We start from the raw sequence: 15,218 nt of genomic DNA on the forward strand, positions 1-15,218 counted from the left end.
ACTTTTTCAGGAAAACAAGCGTCTTCTAAAACAAGCTCAAATTGCAACAAGGCAACAATGCTTAAAATATACACACTCTGGAAGGAAAGGGTGCTAGCAACAAATACTCGCTGATAAAATACTTATGACTTAAGTCAACGCTTTCCAAACTTGTAGAGCGACAACTGAATTACATAGAAAGTCAGATGCTACATGATGGAATCCTAGTTAATCTAGGCACAGCATATGCCAACAAAACAAACTCAAATCATTTCATATTAGCAGTGTAATGCAACAGCGCCCTAGCTGTATGAATACCGACAATTTTCAAGGCAGTAAAGATGTGGTAATAATTCCATAAGCTCTTTAAAATGATTGTTTCATTTTGCTTCTTAAATTTAGTGTCCAGTGAATATATTCAGCACAGGGTTAAGAGAGGAAATTTCTTGGTCTCAAAAACAAATCCACCCAGGTGTTAAATTAATGGCAAAAGGGAGTGGTGGTGGGGGGTGGAAAACAACCCTGCCTCATTTAGAATTTAAATGGTGGAAGTCAGGCCTAACTCCTGAATAGGGCAGAAAACGGAATTGTGTAAGATTTTTTTTTTTAAGTGGCTAAAATGAGTTTGTGTGGAATGACACTTACATGGCACTTTACTGTTTATAAAGTGGTTTTCTTAACCTTATGACAGTTGAGCTTCACAACAGCTTAAAATGGCCAAATTCATGAAGGCCACTGGCGTCATTATTCCTATAACACATTATTACTGTGGGCCCAGCAAGGCAAAGTGGCCTCCTGGAGTTTACAGAGCACAGCCAGCCCCATGGGGCCCCGGAGCTCCTGGTGGCTCTTCCAGTGCTCGTTCTCCTCCAAGTCCAGGATGCTGACCTCTAGGCCCGTGGCGATGAAGCAGCTGCACGCATCGTTCTCACTGTCATCGGTTTCCATCCAGAAACCAGAGCATCGGGACTAACAGGGAAGTCTGACTACTAACTCGGAATTTTAAAGGTCAGCTGTCTTTGTTCCCAGCCCATACCCAAGGAATGCTGGGGCTCGGAGGGTGGGAGCAGCCTTTCTGAGCCTTACATACAGGTTATCAGAGACGGGACCAATGACCAAAGTTGGCAACAGGAAACACAGTCTAAAATAGTAATAGCCAATGCCATCTCTCTTACTGTTACTGAAAATTTTTCCAAGAGACAGATGGCAACATCACTTAAGTCTTATTGGTAAATATCATCTTTGAATAATAGATTATAATTCCTATGATTGCTTGAAAAGGAAAAGAATCATTTTGGTACACATCAGACATTGCATACTTTATGAAAGTAAAAGTAAAAAATAAAATTAACTCAAAGTAAAAATCAAACATTTTCTTTTTAGGACATGTGGTACTACTCTACCTAGACTGAGTAATATTTGCTAGCAAGCCTAGTAAAAACTACCTGGTTAAAATAAAGAGAGTGAGAGAGAAACAACAAAAAGGAAGAAAATGTAGGAACTTCCAAAATAAATTACCAATAAATTCTGATGTGGTTCAAAATTTTTTAATTATAAAATCATAAAATTTTTGTTAAATGCTATGCCTAATGATATGAATTTTAAAGCTAATACCTAGCAAATAATAAAGCAAACTATTGAATACTGTCTTTTTTGTTTTGTTTTTTTTAAAATCCGAATTAAAAACAAGATGTTTTCTATCTGGCTTTCCTGGGTATCTTTAAAGCCACTTTAGCAGAATGATTATCAGTGAAAAAGTATAACCATATAAACTTATTTCTTTTTAAAGGAATGCAAACCATTCAATGTTCAAAAATGAAAAAGGCAGTTTGATTATGCAAGAATATTTTTTAAATGAATACTTACCCAAAATATGCTTGCAAACGGCAAATGGTGATTTTGATTTCCTAAATGATAAGAACGTGTGCTCTGCATGTTGGCGCTGCTCGTTGTTAACCATGGAAGGTGGTGCCTTCAGAGTTTACAGGAGACAGAGAGGGGGAAAAAAACCACTTGTTAATGACAGCTGAAACAATATTTCTCCCATAACAAGAGTAAATATTTTCACTGTTGGAGGGTGGGAAGAACAAATTCTTGCTTTCATTTTTCAGGATCTGGATAAATACTTAAGTTAGGGTTTCTAGAAAAAGGAAGAAGGCCCTAGCAAAGTTCCCACCACAGAATCCTTTAAAACGAGACCGAAACTTTTCTAACACTTTGGGTAAAATTTTAAAAACAGTAGGCTTGGCATCACCATTTACTCCAAAATATATTCTAAGTCTAAATACACTACTGAGTCAATCAAGTTCCAGAAACTTCTAACTTGTTAACACTGGTGAAGCTGAACCCAAAAGTTATTAAAGACTGCTTTCTAAAAGCAACCCTTTAAAGATACAAATATTATCAGGCAATTCTAACTCTCGACTTTTCTAAAGCCATCATTCAACAAAAAAATAGGGAATAATTCAAGTTTGGAATGGATGGGATTCCCCTCTGAAATTTACTGAGCCAGAAGAAAGCTTTTACATGAATAAAAACAGCTCCTGAACCAGCCCTGTTTAGAAGATGGTTCAGAACAAAATTCTAATTTTTTGTTTCCTGAAGATAAAATGTTTCTGAGCCAGAGCTAAAATACACATTCCCATGACCTAGTATGTCTACCTTTAGACCTATCAAGACCCAACTGGCGAAGAGACTGCTCCTGTAGCCCACCAATCTTACATCAGTCTCCTCTCCATCTGGAGGTCCGCGGAGCTAAGGGCTGGCTGGTGGGGGAAGCGGGATGAACTGGCTGGCAATGGGCTTATTCTAACAACAAGAGTGGGAAATCACAACTGCAACTACATTCTAAGAACGTGGAAGATGAAAAACATTTTGCAATCAAATATTGTGAGCTCACTATGGATTATAAATTATATCCATTATGCAACACTGTCAATTTCAACTCACAGCAACCCCCCAGGACAGGGTTCCGAGACTGTCGCTTTCATGGAAGCAGTCTGCCACACCTTCCTCCCACGGTGGCTTCAAACCATTAGCAGCATAGCCTTAACCACTGCACCACCAGGGCAGCTTTAAGGTAACTTTCGTCATTCTCATTTCAGTTAAAACAGTAAGAAAAGATGTACAGTACAGTCAAGAGAACTGGCTTCTGATGCAGGGAATTTTTGTCATTAGATAAACTAATAAGTCTCTAATGATATAGCACCCTCTACAGTTCTCTAAAAAAGTCTTGTATTAGAATATTGTGTTTTAATACTTGTATTTCACTATTTATACTCACTGGCTCTCCCCTCAAGTTCTGGCACATTACTAAGCACTACTCTCACGTGGCCTGCTGTCATAAATACCATCAACCCTGGGTTACCCAAGCAATTTCTGAATCATACATTCCTTGTTCTCCTTGACCTTAAGAGCACTACAGATGCAGTATGGTATTCACTTTAGATTCCAAGACCAGGTTAAAAATGACAGCACTCACTGCCATTGAGTCGATGCCGACTCATAGTGACCCTATAGGACAGGGTAGATCTGGTCCCTGTGAGTCTCCAAGACTGTAACTCTTTTCAGGAGTAGAAAACCCCAGTTTTCTCCTCGGAGAGGCTGGTGGTTTCGAACTGCTGACCTTGGTGATCACAGCCAAACCTGTAACCCCTATGCCACCAGGGCTCCACCAATGTCCACATACCAAATGTCTGCATCATAAAATCCGGAGACACTCAACAGAACCCCCACCCTGCCTGTCAGAGCTCAGAACTCACCCTTCAGAAATCTGCTCGTCGCCCCCACACCTGACCATCCCAGACCCATCTTCTCCACCAGGCACAACTGATTTCCTATCACCACGACCCCCACACACCTCGTGTACCTCAGGTATCAACCTTCTATTGGCAGACTGCATCATTACTTATTTGCAGTAGTTATCTGGGCTTAAACCCCCAACTTTTTGGTTAGCAGTCAAAGGAATTGGCTATTTGCATATACTGGGTATTGCAAGGACGCGTGTGTATCTCTTCTCATCAATCCTAACAATAACTCTGTGAGGCAGATACTATTATCCTTATTTTACAGATGAGGAAACATGGCCCAGGGAGATTAAGGAGGTAACCCAAGGTCACACTACTAGCAGGAAGCAGAGCTGGAAATCAAATCCAGGAAATCCGAGTCCAGGACCCTACCTCTTAGTATAAAGTGCTTTATATGTACAGTTTTCGTAAGACGACTCCCTCTTTAAGTGTGGGGCTACAAAGGAAGCAAATCTCCCCCTCACAGTCTTCCTCTGAGATCTAATACAATCTTCCAGGTGTTTTAGGCCTTCGGTAAAGAAATAAGGAAGGAGCCGTTGTATTCCTGGCTTATGTTTTCTGTCACGAAGAGTAAAATGTGAATTCAATTCTGGGATGGTATCAAAAGATTCCGAGGCTGGGGATAGTAAGAGGGGTAGTAGAGTGGAGACACCCACCGCGGTTGCAGCAGAGGAAAGAGCAGCTGGCCAACCCCAGGTGCCTTCCCGGAAATGAAAGCACTAATGGGAGAAACATGGACACGTCTCTAAGGTATCACACCAGCCAAAGACCTGGACCGCACAAATCCCTAACTAAATCCTCCTCGACCCACTAGCCCAGCCAGACTCTTCCCATTTACAGAAATTCCTGGAGAACACTACCAGTGGGCAGAGCTAGGCCCACCCCAGGTGGACTCTGAGAGCACTCCAATTCTGCTGTAAGCCAGGTCTTACGTAAATCGAATATCTTTATATTTGTGCATGTATGTATGCATATGTATACGTGCATATATACATAGTTGTATTACTGACTTTTATTATCAATATCTTTATAAATCCAATCTCAGTCTTTTGGGGCTGGCATAACAATGAGAACATCAGCAAATTTCACACTGCAACACTGTATATAAGATCTATTACTAAAGAGGTAGGGGAGAGAGAGGGAGGGGAAGGAAGTGAGGAAGCAGTAGAGGGAGGGAGGGAGTCTCAAATGATCTAAATCAGGCATCATCAAACTATGGCCCGTGGGCCACGTGCCAGGAACATTTATCTGGCCCGCCGGGTGTTTTGGGCCCGTTTGTCTTTTTACTTCAAAATAAGGTACGTGCAGTGTGCACAGGAATTTGTTCATAGTTTGTTTTTTTTAACTATAGTCCAGCCCTCCAACGGGTCTGAGGGACAGTGAACTGGCCCCCTGTTTAAAAAGTTTGAGGACCCCTGATCTAAATAGTTTCTATTCATTCAAAAAATAGCTACTCAGTTGTGGCTATGTACCAGGAGGCTTAAAAAGGTTCATGGAAAAATTCCAGTATTTTTCAGTCACATTTTTCCATGAACTTTTCTCATCTATTAACTGCTATTAAAACCACCTCAACTCACTGCCTTCAAGTCAATGCTGACTCATTACGAACCCCCTGACACCCCCACACCCCCACCGGGGTTTTAGAGACTGTAACTTGCTTATGGAACAGTAGAGAAATCCCAGTCTTTCTCCCATGGAGCTGCTGGTGGTTTCGAATTGCCACCTGTGCGGATTGTAGCACTGCACTACCAGGGCTCCCTAACAGCCAGTCACCCTAAGTCCCTCTGTGTGACATCAACAGCCATGCATTAAACCCCTTTCCTTACATAACATTTGTCTTATCAGTCTGCATGGCTAATATCTCATAGAAAAACCACATAGTAGTCTTGGCTTAATATATATATTGCTTATATGATTATGAGGAACCCTGGCGGCATAGTGGTTTACGTGTTGGGCTGCTAACTGCAAAGTCAGCAGTTCTAAACCACCAGGCACTCCATTGAGAGTAAAATGAGGCTATTCTTCCCAATGAAGTCACTATGAGTTAAAAGTCAGCTCAATGTACGTGAGTTTGTTTTTTTAAATATAATTATAAAAAAGCAAAAATGAGGCCATCAAAATCAGTTTGAAACTCAAGCACTACTTATAAGTACAAAATAACCAAAAGTAGAAAACTTGATTTGAAGTTATGATACGGGCCTCATCTTAGGAAATGTCTTAATTAGTTAACTAATCAGTTTGTCGATTCCTCTCATCTTTTAGAGAAATAGGATGGTATAATATTCCAATTAGAAAATGGCTTACCTACCACTCAAAACCAAAATGAGCTTAACTCATTCACTGAAAATTAATAATAGGAATGTGCTCAATTTTCTGTTCCCAATCCCTATACTGTAGTGTTTTTGCTAAATCTTCAGAACTGTATCTAAAAAAAAAAAAAATCACTGGCATAAAATAATACTTTCTTACTTTAAATTCATCCAGCCAGTATTTCATTGTATCCTACAGAGTACTGAGCCTTTCAATGGAGGCAAATTTGAGCCACTAACCTAATTAATCCTTTGTAATTCCCTAGCACATACCCCAAAGTCATCCTTTCAAATTTGTTTCAAGCTTCTCATCTAACTTTAGTTCTTACTACAATCAGTTCTCAAACTGTAAAAAATAGGCCTTTAATTGCATTATTAAAGAATTCTATGCCCCCCCCCCCCAAATAGAACAACACAGGAAGTCTGCAAAGCAGATGGAAGGAATACACAGTCATTAAACTAACAAGGAGGAGCCCTGGTATACTGGTTGGGCTGCCATCTGCATAGTTGGCAGTTCAAAACCATCAGTAACTCCTCAGGAGAAAGACTGGACTTTCTACTCCTATAAACTATAAACAGTTATAGCCTCGGAAACCCACAGAGGGTCACTATGAGCGCGCAATTTAAACCCACCAGTCTGCTACGTAGGAGAAGAAAGGCTATCTGCTCGCATAGGGCCATAGAAGTCAGAACACACTTGATGAGTGGCTGGGTTATGCCAATAAGAAAGGAGCCCCGACAGTGCTGTGGGATAAGCAATAGGCTGCTAACTGCAAGGTCAGCAGTTCAAACCCACAAGACTCCTCTCAGGAGAAAGATGAGGCTATCGGCTCAAGTAAAGATTTACAGGCTCAGTACTCCCATACGGGGTTGTTACCCATGGGAAATGACTCGGTGGTGATGGGTTCATACCAATAAGAACTGACTGATGTACAATCACTTCAGAATAAAGCCTCTGAAAAAGAACTGCTGTGCTAAAGGAAGACACGCGAATTGCACAGAAGATGGTACTGGTGAATAACAAGTCTCCAGGAACTGAAGAAATACTGACTGAGGTGCTCCAAACAGATGCCATGCTGGAAACACTAGTCCACATAAAAATTTAGAAAGCTGAGAATACCTGTTTTATGCAAAGGAATCCGATTGTGTGGGGGTCATAACAAATTATGACGTGCATTATGAAGAACACGTCAATGAGCTCATGAAGACATCCTGGATACAGACAAGGGAAAACTGCACGGTTTGAAATTGGAACAGGTGTATAACAGGATTGTATCCTTCCACCTTACTTGGTCAACCTGATGGTAATCTGTGAAGGTGAACTATATGAAGAATGCAGTATCAGGGGGAAGACTCATCAACAACCTGCAATATATAGCAAACACAACCTTGTGTGTCAGAAACGAAAACGAGAAGTAAAAGACCATCATCATCAATCTGGCCTATGACTACATCAACAGACAACAAAAACCCTCACAGTTGGACCAAGAGACATCATAATAAGTGTAGAGAAGCCTGACATTATCAATGATTTCATGTGACTTGGGTCCGCAGTAACACGCAGGGAGCAGCAGTCAGGAAAACAAGTGGCATAACCCAGTGGGCAATCTACTGCAGAGGCCTCTAAAACACTAGAAAGCACAGATGCTTCTCTGCTGACGAGCAGGGCCTGACCCGCGCCATGCCCTTTCAATAGCATCAACGCATGAGAGAGGTGGACAATGAATAAGGAAGACAGAGAACTAATGGGTTCAAATTGTGTTGGCGAAGAGTGCTACATATAACATAAGCAAAGCAATCTTAAAAGAAACACAATCAGAACATTCCTTAGAAGAGAGGCTAGCAAGACTTCAACACATTCACTTTGGGCATGTCATGACGAAAAAACCACCACCAGAAAAAAAATACCACGTTTCAAAAAAATAGAAGGCCTTAATGAGATGTATTGACACAATAGTCACAGCCATTGGTTCAAATCACGGATATCACAGGCCCATCTATAGAATCTTTTATATAGAAGGCAACCTATGTTCACTATGAGTCAGAATTGACTCGATGGCAATTGGTTTTTGGCTTTGTAGCAAACTTGAAGGCAATTTACAACACTTCTTTCTCTCCAAAAATGATCTTCTTTTACTTTCCCAAAGTAAGAGCCTTCCAGTCTGATGAGCTCCTTTATATACATTCCTTTCAAAATCATTCTTCATCCCGGTATTCCCCCTCCCCCTTCTAGATGCCCCTCCAATTTCTTGCAGAGTGATTTCCTCCCACATAACTTCCTGTTAAACCGACAATCTCTTTCTTTCTTCCCCAAGAGCTTCCTGTCCTTCCTCATCTCTCTTCTTAAGGTTACCCTTAGCAGTGACTCCCTTTCCTTTGGTCATAAACAAGTCTACCTTATCTCAACAGCCCCTTTACACAAGCTTCTGCACCCCTTTTATTATAGAAACATGATACTAGAATCAGAAAGATCTGGTTTATAATCTCATTTCTGCAGCACACCAGTTAGGGCACCCTGGGCAATGATAAGAGCTACCTCCCTGTACTTCAGGGTTCCCCATCTGCAAAATGCTGCCAATAAGTCCATGCTATTATGATAGGACATCACCACTTGCTTGTCGGTTTGCTGCCCTGTGGGGGCTTGTGTGTTGCTGTGATGCTGGAAGCCATGTCACTGGTATTTCATATATCGCAGTTTCTGGCATCTTATTCTGCTATGCTTTCTTATTAATTTTTAAAAGTTGTTAGTAGTTTCAAAGGTTTGCTTTTTGTTTTTAAAGCTTAAATTTATAGTTCATGTGGTATGAGATCAGTAAAGATCGAATTTAATGTTTTTGTTATAAAGAGCCAGTTTTTCCCAGCTATATTTATTTAGTCATTCTTTTCCTCACTAATTTGTCATACATGACGTCTTAGGTTTCTTAAATAAGACACAAAAGGCATACATACTATGTAAAATAAAGCAATTTTATATTTAAACAACAGCCTTCCAAATGTTAACACCCAAAGCAAACCAAGCCCACTGCTGAGTGGATTCTGACTCACAGAGACCCTCTGGAGGATTTCCTAGACTGTAAATCTTCCTGGGAGTAGACAGCCTCATCTTTCTCCTGCAGATGCACTGGTGAATTTGAACCACTGACCCTGTGATTAGCAATCCAACATTTACCTAACAGCATCACCAGGGCTCCTTTCTTAATCTTAGAAGGTGCCAAAAATAAAACAAAGGTGAACCTCAGATTAAAAGTCACTAACTGTACTGCATTTCAGAGCCCTGGTGGAGAAAGATGAGGCTTTCTACTCTCGTAAAAATTTATAAAAGTCTCAGACCCCAAACAATCAATCATGTTGATGTGAATGAGAGGAGTCGGAGTGGAGAACCAAAGACCATCTGTAGACAATTGGGCATCCCTCATGGAAGAGTTACAAGGAAGGGATGAGCCAGTCAGAGTGCAGTATAGCACCAACAAAACATACAACATTCCTCTAGTTCAGCGGTTCTCAAACTGTGGGTCGTGACCCCTTTGTGGGTCAAACCATCCTTTCACAGAGATCGCCCGATTCTTAACAGTAGCAAAATTATAGTTATGAAGTAGCAACGAAAATAATTTTGTGGTTGGGGGGTCACCACGACATGAGGAACTGTATTAAAGGGTCATGGCATTAGGACAGTTGAGAACCACTGCTCTAGCTCTTTAATGCTTCCTCCCCACTACTATATACCATGACCCCAGTTCTGACTTACAAATCTACCTAGACCGGAGCATGCACATTGGTACAGATAAGAGCCCTTGACACACGAAATTCAGGACAGATCAACCCCTCAGGGACAGTAACGGGAGTAGCAATACCATGAGGGTAGGGGAAAGGTGGGGGGCAAAGGGAGAGAAAGGGGGACCCGATCACAATGATCAACATATAAACAACCCCCCCCAGGGGGAAGAATAACAGAAATGTGGGAGAAGGGAGACAGTGGGTGGCGTAAGATGAAAATAATAATAATTTATAATTTATCAAAGGGTCACGAGGGTGGGAGGGGAGGGGAAAAAGAGGAGCTGATACCAATGATGATGGCAACATACGTAAAAATATGTGCTCGATACAATTGATGCATGCATGGATTGTTTTAAGAGTCCCCAATAAAATGATTTACATAAAATATCATAAAAATAATTGGTGGATATGGGCTTATGGTGTGGATATTCCTTAATACAGAATATACCATGAAGTACTGTATTAATGAACAAATCTGTCCAGGAAAAAGAAAAAAACGCTTCTTAAAAGTGAGGGTGACGAGGCTTTATTTCATACTATGGACATGTTATCAAAAGGGACTGGTCTCTTGAAAAGACACCCTGCTTTTAGTAAAGCAGTGGAGGGTGGGTGAAAAAGAGGAAGACCCTGACACAGTGGCTGCCACATGGGCTCAAGCATGGCTAGTGTTGGGAATGGCACAGGACTGGGCAGTTCTGTCCTGATGTACAAATAAACTCAACAGCACCTAACATAAGCAACGACTCATGAAATTAGACTTTACCTGAAGGCAAATGAGTAGGTACTTAGGATTTTTAATAGAACAATAAAGTGTTTTGATTTGTGCTCTGGGAAGACCATCAAAAGTTCTGGAAATGACAGGACTTGAAGACCAGCCGCAGAACAATTAGGAACAAACATTTTTTAAAAAGAAATTAAACTGGAAAAAAAAAAAGATTTCAATTCTCAACAACCCATAGGGGCAGTTTTACTTTGTCCCCGCAGTCAGAAATGAGCACACTGGCAATGAGCTTGCTTTCCTGAAGTGGACTGCACATCGTTAACAAAGGGCTGACATTCAGAATGTAAATACTCTCATAAAAAAGGGAGAGCAGCGACTCAGCAGACTTGCCAACCTCCCCAATATTCATGTGCCCCCCACCTCTTCTTTACTAAAAGAACCGTTACGTTACTCACCCAGCAATGTGCCCAGCTGAAGGTCACCTCCCAGTCCCCTTGCTAGCTGAGAGCAGCTTTGGCATTAAGTTATGGCCGATGAGATATAAACAAAGTTTCAGGTGGGGCTTCAGAGAGGAAGCAGACTCAGCTAGAAATTATCTCTTCTTTTTTTAAAAAATCATTTTTGGGTCAGAATTCTCCTTTCCTGTTCTCTGGAAATGGACCTGGCATTACCAAACTTCTTAGAACATCAGAAGAGCTAGAAGGCAGAAGCCACGTGCTAAGCCTTGTCCAACAGAAAAGGTGTGTCCACCTGGGCCCCTGGCATCCTGGATCCATCTCTGGATCACCCAACTCCATACTGCACAGGAGAGAAAAGTACCGTAAGCGACCTTTCCAAAACCAAACCAAAAGCATCCTGCCACCGAGTTGATACTGACTCACAGCGAACCTGTAAGACAGAGGAGAACTGCCTCCCCACCCCCTTGTGGGTTTCCAATACTTTAAATCTTTACAGAAGACAGCCTCATCTTTCTTCTGTGAGCAGCTGGTGGGTTCGAACTGCTGACCTTGTGGTTAACAGCTAAATATGTAACCAATACACTCCCATAGCTCCTTTTTAAAGACACTGTTACTTGGGTTTCCTGTTCATTTGAAATATGTTGATTTAGGACTATTTACCAAGCAGCATGCCAGAACCTGAAGACAGAAAGTGAGGACTGAAAACCAAGCCCAAATCCAATCCAAAGCCCACCCAGACTAAAGCACACTGCAACAGGCAGGCAGCGAACAGGCCAGATAATTTGACTAGACAATAACAAGGGCTAATAAACATGGAGGCTTATACCCATACCCAGTCACTGCCATTACGTTGATGTCTACTGACAGCAACCCTATAAAACAGCACAGAACTGCCCCGGTGGGCTACCAAGACTCTCAACTCTTGACAGGAGTAAAAAGTAGCTGGTGGTTTCGAACTGCTGACCTTGCAGTTAGCAGGCCAATGTATAACCACTATTCTACCAGGAAGCATACAGTAAGTACCTCACTCATAAGCACAGAGATGGAAACAAACTATTATTTCTGACTGATCAGCTGAACCAAAAAGTACACAAATGACCACGTGGGAAGTTTTAAGGAAGGTGAACTCGGTTAAACTGCTGATGGCAATATAAAATGGGACATTCACTTGGAATTTGGAATTATCTGGGAAAGGCTGATGGTGCTAAACAGCAAGTTAAGCAGAACTCCACTTATAGACAGTCATTCCCTAGAAAATCTCTCCCACATACTGTACATATAAAGGCACAAAGATGTTCCTAGAGCACTCTAGTAGCAACAACCAAAAAGGGGTAACAAGCTGGATTTCTACCAACAAGGAACATTTTGTAGTACAGTCACATAATGGTTTCTGAAGCCTTTAAACGATTGAACTAGTTCCCAAACTTATCTGACTTAGTGCCCTATTTTCAGAAAAAAATAATTACTCAATACTCCCCCTGGAAATTAAAAAATGTTGCACCATAGCCCATAACGCTGGATAAAGTACCTGCTTTTGGAGCACCCCGCCCACCACAGAGGGCAGTCTCCACCAATGTACCACCATCTCCGAAAAAGGCAGTGTCAACACTTTGGGAAACAGTGAAATAGAACTGTAGTTATCCAAGTGGATAAACCAAGAAAATGGTCCAGAATGAAAAATATAAATGACCGAAGGGCACATGCAACATAGAATTTATGCAAAAATCACAAAACTCTAAATCTTCCCCGTTGCCATCGAGTTGACCCTGACTCATAGCAACCCAGATGTTGGAATAGAAATCAAAATCTCACTGCCACTGAGGCAGCTCTGGCTTATAGAGACCCTACGGGACAAGGTACAACTTGCAGGTCCTTGCAGGTTTCGAAGGCTAAAGAAAGATGACTGAGCTCGTCCAGCCATCTTCCTAAACAGGAGCAGAACGTCTCCTCTCTCTGCCCAGACTGGCTAGAGGGTTCAAAGGGCTGACCTTGTGGTTAGCAGGCCAACATGTAACCCAGTATGCCACCAGGGCTCCTGGAGTAGAACAGTTATAAGAAATTAAGGATAGCAATGTGAAGAACATTTCACAGTGCTCATGCAAAACCTGTACATAACAAAATTGAGAGATTAAAAAATGTTTTTTTAATTTTGTTTAACTGCACTTGATTTCAACAGCAAACACCAAATGTTAAAACAGATACTAAAGAAACTAGTAGACTCACACACCAAACCAAACCTATTGCCATCAAGTCAATGCTAACCTTCCATGGGTTTCCAAGACACTAAACTGTTCACGGGAGCAGAAAGCCTATTCTTTCTGAAGAGGTGGTTTCTAACTGCCAGCTACAGATCACAGCCCAAAGTGGTAAGTATTACCCACTACACCACCAGGGCTCCACCAGGGATCCCTAGGGAGCCTCACAGGCTCCTCCTCAGGGTTCACAGTGCCTGGGACTACAACTGTCCTTGAATGTGAGTGACCTGTAAATTTCTTTCCCTGCCCCGCCAGCTTTTGGTATTTATGAAAAATGTGTCTAGAGGCATTGCCTCTGTAGTGTTAAGTTTCACTAAATACCATTGAAAATTCAGAATTTTTCATTTTCTGTCTGTGACGGCAAAGAAAAGAAAATTGACAAAGGAAGCCATTTCACCAAGTGTCCAGTTGTCACGGAATAAGAGGATGAACTCGGAGGTAGACAGCAGCACTCGAGGTACCCAGGAGGCAGATGGGCCAATTTCCATTCATAATTAAAGTTAACTTAAATGAGAAATTCAGTGGCTCCATTGCCCCTGCCACCTTTCAAGTCCTCATCAGGCACCTGTAACTAATGACCACCCTTATCCGAGACTGCAGCTATGTTTTCCACCAACAGAGAACGTTCTCAGGCAGCACTATTCTAGAAGAAATGCAATTAAGTCAATAAATATTAAATGAGTACTTACTACAGAACCTGATTTATGTGTAATGGTGCAATGTTACTTGATACATTAAAGAATAAAAGTATTTAACATTCACAGAGCACTAACTATGTGCCGGGTAAGCATTACACTGCTAAGTACAAGGTCAGCGGTTCAACCCCACCAGCTGTTCATCCGGAGAAAGATGAAGATGGCTACTCCCATAAAGATTTATGGCCTCAGAGGGGAATTAAAAAAAAAAAAATTTATGGCCTCAGAAATTCTATACAAGCCACTATGACCCAGAAGTGACTCGATGGCAATGAGTTTGGGGGACAGGGGATTTAAACTATGTGTCAGACACTGCACTAAGCACTTTCTTCCTTAGGTGAATGAAATATTGCGTAGCCTGCCCACCAACACCCCGAGGTACGCATTATTCTTTTCATACTTCGGAGATGAAGAAACAGAGCAGAGGTTAAATGACTCGACAGATGTCACATAGCTAGTCACTGGTGGAGCTAAGAGGCGTCCAGACAGCCTGGCACCAGGCGCTGTGGGAGATGGTTGTTGGTCCCTGCTGTTCAGTCAATTCGGCCTCATGGCAATAACCCCACGTCTGCACAGCTGAGCTGTCCTCCAGGGGTTGCAAGGCTGTGGCTTTCCACTCCTAATGCGCCCATCACTTCCTGGGGCGCTTGCAGCTACAGCACCAGGGTAAGTCTGCAGGATCTCAGCTGCTCAAGATCACACTTTACCACCGGCTTTATTTCCACAGGCTGAAGAAAGGATTAACAGTAAAATAACTTGCGGCCACTGAGTCAACTCCAGCTCATGAGTCCATATCTGACAGTGGGTTTTCCAACACCGTTTAGCTCTTTACAGGAGTAAAAAGCCTCGTCTTTCTCCCTTGGATCAACTGGTGATTTTGAATTGGTGACCTTGTGGGTAGCAGTCCAACAAGTAACACGCTAGCATCCAGAAATTTTTTTTTTTATCCAGAAATTATTTCAAAGGTAATTTCACACTTTTTAAAAATAATCATTTTATTAGGGGCTCATACAACTCATCACAATCTGTACATACATCATCTGTGTCCAGCACTTTAGTACATATGTTGACTTCATCATTCTTATGACACCCACTGTCCACTTGAGCCCCTGGTGTCAGCTCATTTTCCCCCCTCCCTCCCCGCTCCCCACAAACATTAATAATTTATTATTATTTTATCATATCTTACCCCATCCCACGTCTCCCTCACCCACTTCTCCA

General features: G+C 41.8%; 1 protein-coding gene across 1 annotated transcript in view; it reads right to left on the minus strand.

Annotated features, from left to right (window-relative positions):
• XPO4 (exportin 4) overlaps positions 1-1,960 on the minus strand; it is a gene marked incomplete at its 5' end in the record, with an annotated part of 69,691 nt that extends 67,731 nt beyond the window's left edge. The window contains one exon of the mRNA XM_013007774.3: positions 1,846-1,960. Within this exon, the coding sequence (XP_012863228.2) occupies positions 1,846-1,960 (115 nt within the window). The remainder of the gene's footprint in view (positions 1-1,845) is intronic.
• Between the last annotated feature and the right edge of the window lie 13,258 nt (positions 1,961-15,218).

The sequence above is a fragment of the Echinops telfairi genome, unplaced genomic scaffold, assembly GCF_000313985.2.
Source record: "Echinops telfairi isolate 266 unplaced genomic scaffold, ASM31398v2 ScPeMD7_2565;HRSCAF=3150, whole genome shotgun sequence".
NCBI classification, from domain to species: Eukaryota; Metazoa; Chordata; class Mammalia; order Afrosoricida; family Tenrecidae; genus Echinops; species Echinops telfairi.